Below are 17,984 nucleotides of genomic sequence, written 5' to 3'. Positions count from 1 at the left end.
CGACAACATAATCTTATCTCCAAATTTAAGATATCTTCTTTTTCAGCATCCTAAGTTTGAGGAGATGTTAGAATATTTCCATACTTAGAATATATTCATAATATTCTATCATGTATTGTAATAAGACTTATTGGTTATCATTTTTTATTTATTGTATAAATCAATTAGTGTCAAGTAGTATAATTGATTTATTATATTTTCATTATTTCTCTAATCCCATTCGTCTATTAATAGGAACATATGTCGTATATTCAAAGAAGAACTTGAAAATAATAAAGATGTAGCCTCTAAAACCTCTCTCTTCCTTCTCTCTTCTCCATCTCATTTTTATTTTATTTTTATCTTTTATCAACTAGGATGATTAATTCAATTGCAGCTAGAAAGATGATGAAGTTAGCTAGAGGACTCAACGCAAGGAGCTGATTCAACGCAAGGACCTGATTGAATAATGAAATTAAGAACAATTGGGTGGAGGCCAGGCAACCTTCGAGAAGGGTTTGGGGGAAGGAATAAGATATGAGTAATGCTATTATATCCTCTAATTTATACCACTCATTTTATACTCTTTAACGTTGCACTACAATATGGTACCACATGGTTTATTAAAAACAGATGTAAAAAGGTAGAGTGAATCTCGGATTTTAGTATTTTTATTTTTATATTTTCGGGCTCCGTTTTATTTTGAATATATATATATATATATATCTTATTTTTTTAAGAAGTCGTGTGACAATTTGGTGTCACGCCAATGAGACAAAGTGAACAGTGGTATAAATCTGGCCGTACATAGTAGGCTATTGCTCGTAAGATATATAAAACAAAAGGGATTCCATCAAACACAAAGGCATTACTTAGGTGATTTAACAAGTCATAAAATAGGTATTATATTGTTAATAAGGAAAATATTGATGGAATATAGAATACATAGATATATATGAGCAGAATCACAAGTCTATAGCCACTACATATTTTGGTTCCGTGTCTTAGTGTACGCCATGACATATAGCTTATAATTGTCATTCAATGAGTTGAAACAATTAGCTACATTTATTCATATTCCTTCTCCACTAGTTTTAACTTGAGGGGTTAAAACAATAGTTTTTCGAGCTTGTATGCTTCCTCCACTATAAGAACTGCAATATTTTTTTGTAAGTGGTCCAGACCTATATAATGTATAAGTTCGTTGATCTTTTTCAATTAATCTGAGAAATAATGAGAATTATGTAACACCCCATGATGATCATCAGGTCATGATCAATATCCTAGCTAGCTTATAAGCGTACTCGTACTAATATTATTAAAACAGTACTTAATTAATAAGACATGAAATAAAATTTTGAAAACATATTATAATAATTACTTTATCAAAAAAGTACAGCACTTAAGCTTAATTACTCTTTACGGCAAGTGGAACTGATGCTTTCATCCAGTAATCGGCCAAGACAAAGATGAAGCGTCAGAAGGCACTAGCGGGCTGGTTTTAAGTGTGCATATATAGCTAATTAGGAGATCTCTGATCCTTAATTTTCATGAGTGGAGTCCAGCTGCTAGCACATTACATTGTAAATCATTTAATTTTGGTGGGAGTGTAACTTCTAAACGATAGTCTCCAAATTAATTATTTAAGTGTGCATATATAGCTTTGGAGATTTCTGATCATCAGTCATATTTTGGTGGGAAATTAAGGGTCAAAATGCAAGATCAAGAGCAGGATCATGAAGAGAGTAGCGTGAGAGATGGAATTAGAATTAGAAGCAATACTAAGGGAAAGGCGTGTGAAGAGTTTAGACAATATATGTATTGCATATTCTCTAATTTTTGCTTTGCAGGATACAACATAGTCTCCAAGATCTCTCTCGACAAAGGCATGAGTCGTTATGTGCTTGTTGCCTATGGACATGCTTTTGGAACTCTTGCTACTGCTCTTTTGGCGTATCTCTTCGAAAGGTTATACCATTTTTCTTTTTCGTCTTCTCTTGTTTCCGCGTTCTTCCAATTTGTTCTGTCAACTTCTTTCGTGCTGACCAAAGGAGAAGGGAACAAAAAAAGGAGAAGATCTTTTTCGTTTCATCAAGTTTAACTAACCATTGTACAGTAGTACTCTTTTGCAGGAACAATAAGAGCAAACTAAGCGTAGCAATCTTAAGAAATGTCTTCTTCTTGGGTCTCCTGGGGTAAGTTGTATGCGAGATGAATAGTCTGCCCTGCTCCATATCTGCAGGAGCCTGTTTTCTAGTTTTTTCAACTAGGCATAACAATTTAAGGTTTCTTCTAATTCCTTGGTTTTTCTCTTACTTTCAAATAATTTAGAGCTGTTCTTGGGAGGACGCTGTTTTACGCAGGACTGGAATACACTTCACCAGCTTTTGCATCTGCGTTGGGGAACTTAATTCCATCCATCACCTTCATCTTGGCCGTTTTGTGCAGGTACGATGAAAACAAATTATATAGAAGTAGTTCATTATCACGTAAAGTTATGTCAGTTTATGCTAAAAATTCTCTTTCTATTTTGACTTCTTTGTATTTTGAGCATTTTATTTCCCTTTGAAATCCGACTGTAATTACCTTAAATAATACACCTCGTTTGCACTTTATCATTAACTTAAATGATTTTCCAATTTAATTCAATCTACCAACTTTTTAATTGGGTTCAAGAAGTGCAACATACACAAAAGTAATAGCGAAATGACTTAAATTTATGTGACTCGTTATAAAATTTATTTTATGATAAAAATAATTTTACAATCTAACCACATCACTTAAAGAATTTACTTTTGTGTAATCGAATAAAGTATTTCTCTTATATTTTTTCAAATTACAACTCCAATTACCAAAATCAATAATTTCCACTCCAAACTATCTTATTTTTAAACCTAACTTTCGACATGAATTGTCCAAAATATCCTCAATGAAAATAGCTAGTAACAAATAATAAATAACAAAAAAAAAAGTACAAAACGTTAATAAATAAAAACATCAAACATAAATCATAAGTAAAAGATATAACTAATAAAAATAAGAATAAATAATGAGTATTAGAAAAACTAATTAATGATGGTAATAAATTACTAATAACGAAAAATTACAGCACACAACTAAAAATAAAATAAAATCCAAAAATTAACAAACAAAAAAAATAATAAAACATATAATAAAGAAATAACAATAATAAATACCAAGAAAAATATAAATAGTAAATAACAACATATAACAAAAAAGAATAGATCAAAGAAAACCATCTTCTTGCACAAGTAGAGCTGACCCCGCCCCGCCGAACCTCAGTCGTGCTCTCTACCTATTCATGGAGGGTTTTTATTTTGTTTTACTAAGATTATTTTTGAGTTTGGTCTTTAATTCTCTATATTCAATTTGAGTAATGCTACTTATTATCTCATCATCCCATAATGTGACAATAACTTATTGAAAAATTATTTGTTATGTTTTGCTTGTCCACCGATCATTTAATGCAACATTAAGGCATGCTGAGAAGAAGATAGTTAATTAAAAGGATAATGAATATGACTTAATCCTAGATTAGGATTCCCTCCTCATATTCTCATTCCATGCTTCTTAAGTAAATAAATCTTGCTTGGCATATTCAGGATGGAGAAATTAGACATTTACAAGCGTAGTTCTCAGGTCAAGATGTTGGGAACCATCATTGCCTTTGGAGGAGCAACACTGATGACCTTATACAAGGGTCACCCTGTGATTTCTTTTCATTCTCAGCACTCGCATCAACATACCACCGGATCGAAATCAGTACTTTTAGACAAGGATTTAATTAAGGGCTCCTTGATGCTTATGGTTTCATACATTTCATTGTCAGCATTCTACATCTTACAGGTGAAATATACCATTTGGCTAAACCAATGTGGATGCTCTAAAATCTAAAAAATGGATCTATTTTTTGTATAAAGATATCTTCAATCTCTCTCGTCTGTACCAATTACACGAACACATGTCATGCTTTTCTAATTGAATCGTGTGTGCTTATCATAATTTAAAATTGAAGTAAAAATTAAGCAAATTGTGTATGTCATTTAACTAGAAGCAAGGTGGATGTCAGATTATAAGTACTTCCAGGGAATGGGTAGTTTAATTTCTTAAAAGTTGGATTGTTTTGGCAGTGTTGGCAGTGTTGATCCAAGACTGACCAACATTGATTAGTTTATGAGCTGCAATTATATATATCCCTTTTAGTTATATCATAACGTTTGACTCAAAGTCAAGGCAAAATTCAAAGATTTGGGTCAAATCGTCTCAGCCTCATTAGACAGGTGATCAAATGAAGAGGATTGGCCTGATCCTTGGCATTCACTATTTTTGCTTTCCATAAACTCATGTTCAGTTTGATCACAAATGAAGTAGTTCAGGCATCTCTTTGTCTAAATATTTAGATTGTTAGCTCCTATATATGTAGAAGGGAACAAAGTGATAATTGACATGATGGCATGATTATTGCAGACAATTACAATCAAAATGTATCCGGCACCACTAACTCTCACATCATTAACTTGCTTATCGGGTACCATTCTTTCCACAATCATGACGGCAATTCTAGATCATAAAGCTTCCTCATGGAAGTTGTCATGGAACATCACCCTTCTTGCTCCCATCTACAGTGTATGCTTCTAAATGTCACCCCATATCTTCATCTTTATATATAGGATTCTTGAGAATCTAAATTTTTTGACTTGTTTTTTTTTTTTTTGGCAGGGGATTGTGATATTTGGAATTACAGTATATGTTCAAACGTTGGTAATAAGAAAAAAGGGTCCAGTCTTCATGACAGCGTTTAGACCATTGGCCACAATAATTGTAGCCATTATGGGACTACTCATTTTAGGAAATGCTTTATATATGGGAAGGTATGTAAGTTGATAGATTAATAATTGCTAGCTTATGGTCTACCAAATGGATTTATTGTGGTATTTTCTACTTGCATTTCAGTATTATTGGAGCTACATTGATAGTTCTTGGTCTGTACGCCACTCTATGGGGAAAAGAAAAGGAGAAAGCTGATCAAAAGTGGTTCCAGCAAACCATAACTGAAGAAGTTATTGAAATTAAGGAAGTAAAACAATAGAATTAGGTATTTAAATGGTGGTTTCGGCCTATTAGAAACTTGATTTTATTTATTCAATAAGATCGTCTTGTAACTTTTCTCTCTTGAATCTCTAACCTGCACTGCATGTGAACGAATCGAGTTATTTGAATGATGCAGAGTCAATACACGATACAAATTTTTATGTGCGTCAAATGTTTTGACACTTGTTGTGTATGAACAACTTTGCCGCATAGTTTAAGATTTTTGTCTAAAGATTGATTGAACATTTGGTCAAACAATTGTTAGATCACATGAAATCGCAAAATTGATTTTGAACAATGTGTGATTCCTAACATTTGGCTAATTCCCTAGAAGTGCATTGAGTGTCAAGTCATATATATTGATAGCATTTTACTAGGATAATATGAAAATTAGACCTATTTTGGTTACACAGATGAGTTGAGATAAAAATTAAATAAATACTACTCTCTCTTAAAAATCCTCCAAATCACTGGAGAAGCTCCTCCTCCTCCTTCTCCTTTCTCCTTCCCTCTCTCCTTCCCTCTTTCTCCATCCCTCCTTTCTCTTCCTTTCTCCCTCCCCTTCCCTCCTCTCTTCATCCCTCCTTCCCTCCTCTTCTCCCTCTCCTTCCCTCCTTTCCCACATTTTCTTAATTTATTTTGTTTCTTTCAAGGTTGAAAAGACGAATCTATAGTTTTCCGACACCTCTTGTGAGGTACAAGCAGTACAAGATGCTTCCTAGACTGATTATTGGGAAGATAGTGGCGGATCATCGGATCAATTCGTTCAAATCTTACTTTTATGGCAGATTTCAAAGCCTACCGCTAAACAATAATTCATCATTTTTATATCTATCTTTATGCTTTCATTGTTGTTTCATTTGTTTAGTTAAAAAAAAAAAAAGATTGTCTCTTAAACGTTTAATCCGTAGTGGTTAATTCCTCTCCTCCTATGGAGGGAGAGGTATGAGTTTCTGTTTTAGGTAGAGTGTTATTTCCTAGACTGTTTGTCTGAAAAGAGCTACAACAGTAATTAAGACTATACTAGTCACAAAGGAATTTGTGTACTGGTAGTACTCCAAACGCAGTATTTGGCTTGTAATCTGAAAATTTTCATATATGTATCTGGTCATGGATGTAACTTTTTTCTAATAAATGAATGAAGTCAATTTTTTATAAAAAAAAAAAAAATTGAATAAAATATTATTAGAATATAATTTTTTAATATTAGTTTTGTTTTGGTATTTAAAAATTTTGAATTATTTATTGTGTTTTGTGTGATAGTTTGTGAAAATTATAATAATTAGATAAGATGCGATGAGATGAGATGATTTGTGTAACCAAATGGGCCTTAGGTTGTATTTGGTCTACTTCACTATTATTCACTACTATTCAAAATTTATTAACTACTTTTTCACTAATATTTACAGATAATTTGATATCCACTCAGCATCCAAACATAGCCTTGGTATCTTAAGAAACTCCTAATCTGTGCTTACCTAGTCCTATTATGATTTGAATTTTTCTTAAATAGCAAAATTATATCAAGCTAAAACTACATGTTGCTGATCTTCTCTCCGAAGCTCTCATCGCGAGGTTGAAGAAGCTAAAAGAGAAGTTGAAGTTTGGAAAAACTCCCCTTAAAGTCATTTGGTCCCCTTCTTTTATCCTTTGTCCATCCTTCTTTTATGTCACATCTCACCTACTTTGTATCACATCCTCTCTTTTCATCCTAACACACTATCATTCCTCAACCTTTCGTCCCTTCCTTTCTTCTCTTTTTCTTCCCTCCTGATGAGACCCCTAACCTTGGGCTGGACTTAGAAAGTCAATATTTTATCCCTCCCAATTGCCTGTAATTTTTAAGGAAAATTTGCTCCAAAAAAAGGTCTTGAGAATCTTTAAGATAAAATATATGACCGAGATAGCCTACCAAAGTACGTAGAGAAATAATTTCCAAAAGTGGATCCCTAGTTTTTAGTTCTGCTCGCAATAAGTGATGAAGATTTTCGAGCACAAGACTAGGTGGGAGATGGGCCTGACCTCATTAGGTGAGAGCAAGAACTCGTCTTGGCGAGATAAGCGTGAGGCAAGCTCGACTACAATAGGTTCGATGGCAAAGCTCAACTTTGGCAAGAGATGGGCTCAACCTTGTTTGGTGAGAGTGTGGATCTTGTCTAGATAAGATAAGAGAGAGCCAAGCTCGACTGCATTAGGTGCAACCGTGAAGCTCGACTTTGGCTGGAGATGGACTTAACTAAGTTTGGTGTGAGTGCAAAGCCTGTCTTGGCAAGATAAGCGGAAGGCAAGCTCGATTGAGTTAAGGGCAAGCATGAAGCTCAACTTTTATGTGCGTGAGAAAGGTAGGGTAGTCGAGTGACTTGCCCGTCTATCAAGGTCTTGAGAGGTCGGGTGGTTTCTAAACTTTCCAGCATGTTGACTCGTTATAAGGGAGGTGATATAGTCATGCAACAGAAAGACTGGACTCGCGGTTTGCAGTAAGGGAGGTCGGACAATTGAGAGGCTAAACCCGCCTATTACACCCAACAGGAAGGTAAAAGTAGTCAGGTAGTTGAAAGACTGGACTCGCACCTTCTCTGGTAAAGGAGGTCAGGTAGTCAAAGATTGGACCCACTTGTTGACTCTCACGAGGAGGGTAAGTAGTTGGGCAGTCAAGAGGAGGAACCCGAGCCTCATTGTGAGGGAGGCTAACAGTTGAAAGGTTGGACCCGCCTGTTGGCTCTCACGAAGAGGGTAAGTAGGAGATGTTTGGTGTTAAATCCAATATTTCAAGCTCTATGTAATTATATATTTATACATTAATTTTGATAATAACAAATTAATTCAAAGAATAAATAAGTCTCGAACTTCAGTTGTATACACAATAGAGTTGAGCACATCAAGGAACCAAGCATGAGCAAAAAGGGAATAAATTTATATTAAAAATCATAGAGTAATGTTGTACATTTCTTGAAAAATTCAAAATTAGAATTAAGGCTCAAAATTAATATTTTATCATAAAGCACTAAAATACATTTTTTAAATGTGCATGAATATTTTGAAAATTCAATTTGAAAATCTTGAAAGATGATTGATTGTCATCTTTCACATGTGCATGACATGATTAAATGTTTGAATTTTGAAAATATTAAAAATGATTGATTATCATCTATCACATGTGCATGCTTTATTTAAATATTTTCAAAAGTGATTGATACTTTTTTTGACTTATACAAAAAGTAGATGATTTTGTTTGAAAATTTTAAAAAGTAAATAGTACTCATTTTGTCATATGCGAAAAGTAAAAATATTAGGTCTGAAATTTTTGAAAAGTGAATGATGTTGTCTTTGACAAATGAAAAATAAGAAATTTTTATTTGAATTTTTTGAAAAGTGAATGGTGTTATCTTTGACAATTGAAAAAAAAAAAAAGAAATTTTTCTTTGAACTTTTTGAAAAAGTGAATGATGTTATATTTGACATGTGAATCTTTTTAAATTTGAATATAAAGTCTCATATACCTATAAATAGATTATTTGAGAGTTTCAAATTCATAACATCAAGAGCATACAACGTTCATTCAAAACTTTCATTCTCTACTCTCTAAGCATTGAGCATTAACCCTTGTTCATTTTGAAAGAGATATAAATTGTGCTGTATTGTTCTTATTTCACTCATTGAGGAGTGTTTTCTGATAACCTACCCACTATCCACTCTTGTATCAGTAAAATGATGTGTATAACCTTTGTGCGTATAGAAAATGTTCTACACAAAGAATAGTTGAATCACCACGTGTAAGGTGATCGCAAATGTAGAGGATGTTCTACACGAATCATTTGTGGCGGTGTTGTTTAAAGGTGTAATAGGTTTATATCTTCACTTGAAAGAGGTTTAATAGTGAATTTGAGAATTCTCAAGGAGTAGCGTGATGCTAGGACTTAGGCAATGGGGCCGATCCTTGTTAAAATACTGAGTTTGCTTCTCTCTTACCCTTACTCTTTATATTTATTGTTGTTTCGTATTTTATTTATATTTTATATTGTGTATTTGATTTACAATTGTTAATTTTGAAATACAACTCAATTTACCTCATCTTGTGTTAGTCATCTAGGCAATACTTGGCCATGTTATAAAATCCAAGTCAATTAGCGTAGGTTATCATCAATCACAAGTGTAAGATTTGCAAACTTGGAAGGTCTTGTTGGAGTGTGGTGAAGGTCTAAGGTGTGCTAGCGAGGCCTGTAGGCAGCCATGTTTCGACAATGACGAAGGTCCGGGGTGCCCGCATGCATGTTAATGCCAAGAAATTTATTTTGATTGAGACATATTAAGACATCTAAGTGGTACCCGAGTGGGGTTGTGTAGCCTTTGTTTCACTCCATAAGAATCGATTATTGTTGTAAAAATGAAATCCACATAAGTTTTGGGGGAGACAAATCGAGGTGTTTTAGTTGGTGTAGCCAGTCTTTGCTTGACTAAAATTGTCCATTGCCGGTTGTTGTTTCATTCTCTCTTATTCTTCTTCTTCTAAACAATTTGTCCAACGTATGCTATGTAGCTTTAACCACCTTGGTTGACCGTTGCATGTGACATCCAACGTGTGACCATCGCTACGTCTCTCTTGGTCCTGTGACTTCATGGGTGGATAGTTTTGACAGTGATGCTAAGGGTCTTCATGTTTGGACACTGTCATTGTGGAGTTGTGTGGCCAGAGAACCACCGAGACTGAGGAGGTTGTGTTTGTGAGGGGTTGGCAAAGATGGTGTTTATGCTGGTGCATGGCGTTGGCTGCTTGCTTGCATTTCTGTGATGGCGTTGCTGGCCAAGTGAGAGGTGCTCGCCACTAGGTGGATGAAATACTCATGGTGGCCAAGACGACTTCTAGCCGATGGTTCTAGTGATGGCTGGCATTGCCCTCCAGATCATGGTGGTCATAGGGGAGGCCTCGTTGGATGCACAATGTTAGCCAAGCAGCCCCCTAGTGGCTTGTATCCCTAGTTGCTATGAATAGTTTTGAGGCATAGGTGCCTCACTAGCCGAGGACCACTTTCCTAGCAGCAAAAATAGTTGGTGACCCACGCAATGGCTGGTGGTGGTTGAGTGGGTGGTCCCTTGTGCAAGGCAATATGGATGTTTGTTGGGCGCAAGGCGGTGCACATTCATTGCCTGTCGTTTAGTCTTCGCACACGTGGACACTCCATTAGGGATAGACGAAGCCAACGGTCCACATGGAACATGTCCAACCCAGTACATCCGTCGTTTATGGCTAGTGCCTCTATGGAGGATAGTTGGAATACCATTCCAAATGAGACAAAAGATGCCGACAGTGGTGCCCCTATCATGCCACAAACTAGGTCATGACCAAATAACCTCAGCCACATGCACATATTGCATGGGCAATGCCTCTATAGGAGGTAGTTGGGGACCACTGTAGAGGAGACAGACGACGCCAATGATCCACATGGTGGTTGCCAATGATCGAGCACCTCCTTCCTCAGTTGTGCCACAGTTGGGTCGTGGCTTTTCTGGGTTCACAGTGTGCACCCGTGAGATCTCTATGCATGGCACTGTGGTGCATAGTTAGGACGTGCAAGTGCACAATGCTAGAGACTTGAGACTTGGATGCGTGTCAATTATTTTTTTAATCGGTTGTATACTCGTATTTTTAAAAAAAGAATAATAAATTTGAAACATATAGAAAAAACAAAATTACTTTTTAATAATGGATGTAATCATATATCCAAGTTTATATTTAACGTTACCTAAACTTTAAACCAATTGGATATTCGCTAGTACTACGTACTGTCATTCATTTGTTCTGTATGCAACTCATTGTCATGAACGGTTGAGCGGACTTCATGGGGGTGTTTAATTGTTCGAAAGGGACTGATTGTGTACGTTTTGAGACTATTTGATTAGACTCTTCGAAATTTACTTTGATTATCTTTATTTTTGTATTGGTTAACGAAAAAAGAGATGTTGGGCCTATAGATTGGGAAATTTGGTTACGGCATTAATTGATCATTTAAATAACGAACAAATTAAGTTGCGGCCTTAATTTGAATAATTGACGTAGACTACTTTTTACTTAAATAATAAAATAACGTGAGATAATTTTAGATAAATGTTAAAGTTTAAATAAAATATTATTAAAATATTAATTTTTTAATATTATTATTATCTTAAAATTAAAAAAAATTATATTTTATTATATTTTATATGAAAATTTAAAAAAAATATAATAATAAGTTGATAAGATGGATTGAAAGTGTTTTTTATTCCAAACTATCCATATACATGTGCCTCTCTCCGAATTGTGTGCACTCCAAAATTCAGAAAAGGAAAGTTATGGCCACGTCTCGTTCTGATCTTTATTATGTGCTCAATTATTTATTTTCTAACACTAAAAGGAAAAGAAAGAAATTATGTAAGTAGAGATATAAAGAACTTTGGCGAGTCAAAAGTAATATAGAAAAAAGGATGAATTTGATTTATGAGGAAAAGGAAAGCTTTTAACCTTCGTTAACATTTCATGAATAATTAGTCTGGAGTCCTACTAGGACAGAAATTGATGATTGAAGACACACGTTTTTGTTTTTTCTTTTTTTTTTTAATAGTAAGAATTGAATAATCAAACTAAGAACAAATGGGCGGAGGGCAACAAGCTGAAGGGTACTTTGGGTGAAGGAATTAGAAAACAAAAGAGATTCCATCAAACACAATAGAGTATATATATAGCTTATAATTGTCATCCAATGAGTTGAAACAAATATTAGACTTATTCACATTCCTAATTCTCCCTTAATTTTAGAGGGGTTTAAAAAAAATAGTTTTTCCTTGTATATATATATATATATGCTTTCTCCACTATAATATTATTTGTGGTCTAGAGCTATATATATGTGTGTGTGTAAGTTTGTGCATTTTAATTAATCTGAAAAATAATGAGAATTTTGTAACACCCATTAATAATAGTGATCATCATGTTATCACCTAGGTACTAGCTAGGTAGCTTATTCAAGATGTTCTCTAAATCAATAGAGATCATGATCCACATTTACATGATTTATTACATTACTAATAAAACACTTAATTAATCTGATATGAAATATAATTTTGAAAACATTCATGCCCAACATGGAACATGTCCAACCCAGTACATGTGTCGCGCATCGCCCCATGGAAGATGGTTGGAGACCAACTTAATGAAGACAAAATATGCCGACGGTCCATATGGTGGTCGCCAGTGGCTGGACGCCTCCTTCCCTAGTCGTGCCACGGTACATGCATAGTTGGGACGTGTAAGTGCACAGTGCTAGAGACTTGAGACTTGCATGCGCTTCAGTTATTTTATAATTGGTTGTATACTTATATTTTTTTAAAAGAAATAATAAATTTGGAACATATAAAAAAAATTACTTTCTAATAATGGGTGCAACTATATATCCAACATTATATCCAAAGTTGCTTAAGCCTTAAACCAATTGGATATTCGCTTGTACTGCTGTCAATTATTAGATCTGTGTGCAACTCACTGTCATGAGCGTGGATGTTGAGTCGGATTCCTCGGGTGTGTTTAATTGATTGAAAGGGACTGATTGTGTACGTTAGGCTTTGAGGAGCCTATTGGATCAAGACTCTTTCAAATTTACTTTTATGGTCTTTATTTTTGTATTGGTTAATGAAAAAACAGATGTTGGGCCTATAGATTTGGAAATGTGGTTACGACATTAATTCATTTAAATAATGATCAAATTAAGATTTGATTTCTCAAAGTTGAACATGTCCAAATTTCACCATAAAATTTGGAGATATATAAACAAATATACTATGTATTATATATATGCCTCTCATGCAAAATGTAATGTGGTCCAGAAGAATCACACATATATATAATTGACAGAGTATTTTGTTGTTTGGATAATGAAATGAGATGAGATGATTTTAAATAAAAGTTAAAAATTGAATAAAATATTATTATAATATTATTTTTTTAATATTATTATTATTTTGAGATTTTAAAAAGTTGAATTAAAATTTAAAAAAATTGAATAATTTATTATAATTTGTGTAAAAATTTAAAAAAAATTATAATAATGAGATAAAATGAAATAGATTTAGAATATTTCTCAATCTAAACAGTCCCTATATATGTGTCTCTATCTTAATTGCGCACACTCTAAAATTCAAAAAAGGAAAAATATGGCCAATTCTCAATCTCATCTTAATTATGTGCTCAATTATTTATTTTCTAACACTAAAAAAAAGAAAGAAATTATGTAGGTCTCTATATAAAGAACTTTCGCGAGTCAAAAGTAATCTAGAAAAAAAGGATGAATTTGATTTCTGACGAAAATGAAAGCTTTAAACCTTCGAATAATTAGTCTGGAGTCCTACAAGGACAGAAATTCATGATTGAAGACACATTTTTGTTATTTCGTTTTAATTAGTAAGAATTGAATAATCAAACTAAGAACAAATGGGCGGAGGGCAACAAGCAGAAGGGTACTTTGGGTGAAGGAATAAGATAAAATAAAAGAGATTCCATCAAACACAATAGTGTTTATATATATATATTATATGGGTATAACTAATCTGATTTGATTTAGTTTTAGATAAAATTTAGGACTAAATTGATCTGTACCGGTTTTATATTTTTAAAAATCGATTACGTACTGGTTATCTTTCTAAACTAGTACTTTCGGTTTTATTAGTTCCGGTCCAATTTGATCTAGTTTTAACAGTATTAGTATATTAGTTATAGTAATTAAAATAACTATATATTAGTATTTGTTATAGTGAATTTAATTCAATTTGTTTAATATTGTCATCCAATGAGTTGAAACTGGAAATAAGTCTAATATACGAAATAATAAGCTATATACTTCTAAATTTGTTTAATATACGAAATATTTATAAAGAGAGAGTATAACGGTTGAGATTATAATGCACATAAAAGCGAGACTCTAGGCTTGATATATGACATCAAAAAAGGGAGACTGCAAAATATTACAAAAAAACTTCCTAATAATCAGAGCATATATTTCTCAACCCTAGTACTCTATAGGGGTGCCAAAAAAATTGATAAAATAGTAAATTAGACGAGACCGGACCAAACTGGTGAAATCGATCTGGTCCCGAGTTTGATTCAACCCAGTACCGGTTTTATTTTTTTTAAAACTGGTCAAAATCAATCTGATTCTGATTTTTTTTTCTAAAATCGAATTGGACCAATTTATATATATATATTTTTAATTTTTTCTATTGTATAGAATTTTTATATATAATATATAATTATCTATAAAATAATTTTGTATTATATAATAAATTACTAATTAATATAATATTAAATTTTAAAATCTTATATCATTTTGTTTATTATATTAATATTTATACTAATATTATATAGTACATATTAATAGTTATACTAATAATATATCACTATAGTCTATAATACAATTATAATATATTACAATATATTATCACCATAATATTATATACTATAATATACTATATTATATAATATATAATATAGTACATTAAAACTAGAAAATTGGACCAAACCAAACTGAACCGAACCAGACCGGACTGGAAACGGGTAAAACCGAGGTACTAGTTTAGGAGGATAACCGGTACATAACCAATTTTGAAAAATACAAAAACGATGCATATTGATTCGATCCTAAATTTTATCTAAAACCAGATTGGACCGGACTGGTTACACTCCTAGTATTCTCTAGTTTGAAGCCTCGGATTCTTTTAGTTTGCTTATGCTAGCTAGCTACCTCCTAGACTAGAGTCCCAAGTGATAATACATCATGGGGTGGTGGGGAGAATTTGTCTCCAGAAGTAGTGCACTTGGTAGTGGAGTAGCTTGGAAAGGGGATATCCAAATGTCCAAAGGTTCCCAATTTGGGCCACAAAAATATCTGTAGCGCCACGCTTATGGAGTTGGAGCAGATTTTCTCCCTAAATGTGAGTTCATAGTAGTAGTCAGCTGTCCATTTCGTAACGACTCAATTGTCACTCTTATTATAAAGATTCAGTCTTATAAGTAGTGTGAACAAATTGAACATATTATAATAAGCATATATTATTGAAAAAATCGAAATTCTTAAGGACCCATTTCCTCTAAATTCAAGAAAAGAGAGGGACATCATGGACTCAGACGAAGTGCGTGATACAGAGGTATTGCAAGTTTACTTTAGACATAAGCAGAAAAGGGTAATGTAGTTAAATTGAGCATGATTTATCTTTTAAGAGACTGGTATATAGCTGGGAAGTTGATTATTGCTTGGTAATGCATTGGGGAAAACAAATGTGATTCAAAATAATGTTTAAATAGTTCTAAGTATCCCATATTGAGGAAGCCGAAACAAAAGGGATGCTATGTTGTGTATGTAGTTTCTTGTTATGCAATTACTGCAAGTAGCAAAAGTGAGATGCGATAAGTTGTGCATGTTTGTCATTTAGTTTGAATGTCTTACAGTTAAACTGTAATGGTGATTGATGTAACGTATTTTCTTTATCAAATTTCTTGGATATTTGGAGATGTATAAATGCTATTAAGTAGCTGAAAATTGTAGAAGGATACTCTTGGAAGAATTGGACAGATTTGTTGTATTGAATATGTTAGTTATGATTAACTATGAAGAAGTGATATACTGATTAGGAACTTGTTATGGAGTATGTGTGTTTGTGTTGGATGGTAATTTGGAAACATATATGTATTATCAAGAGGCTTATAAATTGAGTGGAGTATTTGTAAATGTTCGTTGGACAGATTTTCATGCATATTGAATGTGATAGGAAGTTTTATGGTTATATTGTTGTGTAATGGGTTTGTGTTGAACTCAAGTGCTAGATGGATGAGTATGTGTAATGTCCTAGATTCATTGTTTGTATCAGCCTTTGATTGATTTGCTATAGTAATGTCCTAGTAGCTAGGTAAGAAATGTTTTCTATTGGCTAATACAGTTAACTACATGGTTATTTCAGGTAATTATGATCTTGTAATATTTGAGGATTAAGAGACTTTGCAACCAGATATGAATGTTGATGAATTGGAGCAAGCAAGAGCAGCTAGCGTTGATGTGTACAGAATTAAGTAACGTGTCTAGAATGCAAAATATGTATACTTGTAGTTAGGCACAGGATTTGTTATGAACATTACTGACCATGTAGGCTTCCCTTCAGTGGGAATTACGACTAGTACTCCCCCTATTTGCAAACATTGATGTATTTTAATGTCCTTGATTGACTGCTTATAACCCAATGGAAAGAAGTGTAAAACTGGGTTTAAATTCTGTTATATATATTGATGAAGGGAATTTTTTGTCGATTAATCTTCAAGTGCTCGTTTTTGCTCAAGTGAATGTCCTTTTGTTGAATAGTTGTAATTCTGAAATTTGAGTACGAAGTGAACGGTTTTATAAAGTGGATGGTTAGTTGGTTTTAAATTCCAGAGAACAAGGATATGAGTATTTTGATTGTAACTCTTCGTAGGAAAAATGTAGGGAACATAGATGTTTCTATAAGCAGGTTTTGTGAGAAAAGACTTTTTAAGAAGAGTTGATGTGGTGGAAAAATAGGTTGTTTACACAATGCAAGAACGGTATTTCCCACGACAATTGTCACGTAAACAACCCTTTTTGCCACTAATAATGTTCGTGGGTAAAACATTTTGCCAGGAAACAAGTTCATGGGTAAAACATTAAGCCACAATAGTGTTTCCTAGTAAATGGTGTTATTTATCACGATAAAAGTTCAGATATGGAATTTTTTTTTAAAAAAATATAACCTTTATTAAAAAAACCCTCACTAAGGCGGATGAATAACCATATACAAGTAAGCAAGATGCTTGGACTTATCTACGTAAATAAGGCAATTCCAAATAGTTTGTTCGCAAAAGATCCCGTAATCTTCCAATTCCAACATCATTCCCATCAAAATCCATGGTCCTAGTTTTTGCACCTTCATTTGCTCGAAAATCAGCTACCATATTAGCTTCTCTATATATATGGTAAATGCTGAAGTTTAGAATCCGGAAAATATATTAAATTTCTTCCCAAAAGTCCCACATATACTAAAGGTTGCAAGTACTCAATTTGAGCCATCCCAAAACTACTTTTGAATCTAACTCAACTACCAAGTTCTGAAGATCACACTACTGTGCCATTCTTAACTCCTCCAATAGAGCAAGTTCATCTGCAACCGAATTAGTTGAGACTCAATACAAATGCACAAATCCCGCCAAAGCATGACCACAAGCATCCTGGATAATGCCACCCCCACCAGAATGGCCTAGGTTGCCATTCGATCCGTCGTCAATATTCAACTTTAACCATCTATCCCTTGGTCATGACCAAGCTTTGACTTTGGGAGGTTTAGCAATAATAGGAATAACATGACAGTTAAGCTCCTTCATTCTCCTTTCATCTTTACTAGACAACCTTGAGAATTGCCGAACCTGCAAGGAGATATTCAATAGGAAAGATTTCACTACCCGTACCACATTCTCCCAATTTGAAGCCACATCCTCCATTCGTGCCGCACACCTTGACCTCCAAAGAGCCCAAGTGATTAGGATGGGAAGTATACCTCTACACAACCTAGCTTGAGACGATTGAGTTGCACGAAGCCACCAAACATTCACCACACCCTACCAAGGACGCCATTACGGAAGTCTAATGCCAAAGATAATAGCAAAATAATCCCAAACTTTGCGCACCACTTCTCCATCACACAACACATGGTCAATATTCTCAATCTGAGGATACGAGCAACAATTACATCTGGACACAATTGGTATCCCAATTTTTTGAATCAATTTGTCCACCGGTAAAGCTTCCTTCCGGGCTCTCCAACAATAGACGTGATGCGTCTCTGGGAGATTAGTGCAAATGTGATGGAAT

The 17,984-nt window shown here is 33.8% G+C and overlaps 1 protein-coding gene across 1 annotated transcript; it reads left to right on the top strand.

The window, feature by feature from the left end:
* The first annotated feature begins 1,539 nt into the window (after positions 1-1,539).
* On the top strand, positions 1,540-5,233 carry LOC122303859 (WAT1-related protein At5g07050-like). The gene is made up of 7 exons (XM_043115852.1): positions 1,540-1,947; positions 2,112-2,174; positions 2,311-2,427; positions 3,603-3,846; positions 4,468-4,626; positions 4,720-4,871; positions 4,954-5,233. Exons 1-7 carry the CDS (start codon positions 1,694-1,696, stop codon positions 5,087-5,089), a joined length of 1,125 nt encoding a protein of 374 aa, XP_042971786.1. The 5' UTR covers positions 1,540-1,693; the 3' UTR covers positions 5,090-5,233.
* The last annotated feature ends 12,751 nt before the right edge of the window (positions 5,234-17,984 follow it).

The sequence above is a fragment of the Carya illinoinensis genome, chromosome 3 (genome assembly GCF_018687715.1).
Source record: "Carya illinoinensis cultivar Pawnee chromosome 3, C.illinoinensisPawnee_v1, whole genome shotgun sequence".
In the NCBI taxonomy this organism is placed as follows: domain Eukaryota; kingdom Viridiplantae; phylum Streptophyta; class Magnoliopsida; order Fagales; family Juglandaceae; genus Carya; species Carya illinoinensis.
This window is presented reverse-complemented; position numbering and strand designations above follow the sequence as displayed.

Coding starts and splice junctions, on each gene's coding strand:
- LOC122303859 (XM_043115852.1), top strand. CDS start 1,694: ATGCAAGATCAAGAGCAGGATCATGAAGAGAGTAGCGTGAGAGATGGA. Junction 1,948..2,111: donor TTGGCGTATCTCTTCGAAAG/GTTATACCATTT, acceptor ACTCTTTTGCAG/GAACAATAAGAGCAAACTAA. Junction 2,175..2,310: donor TTCTTCTTGGGTCTCCTGGG/GTAAGTTGTATG, acceptor CAAATAATTTAG/AGCTGTTCTTGGGAGGACGC.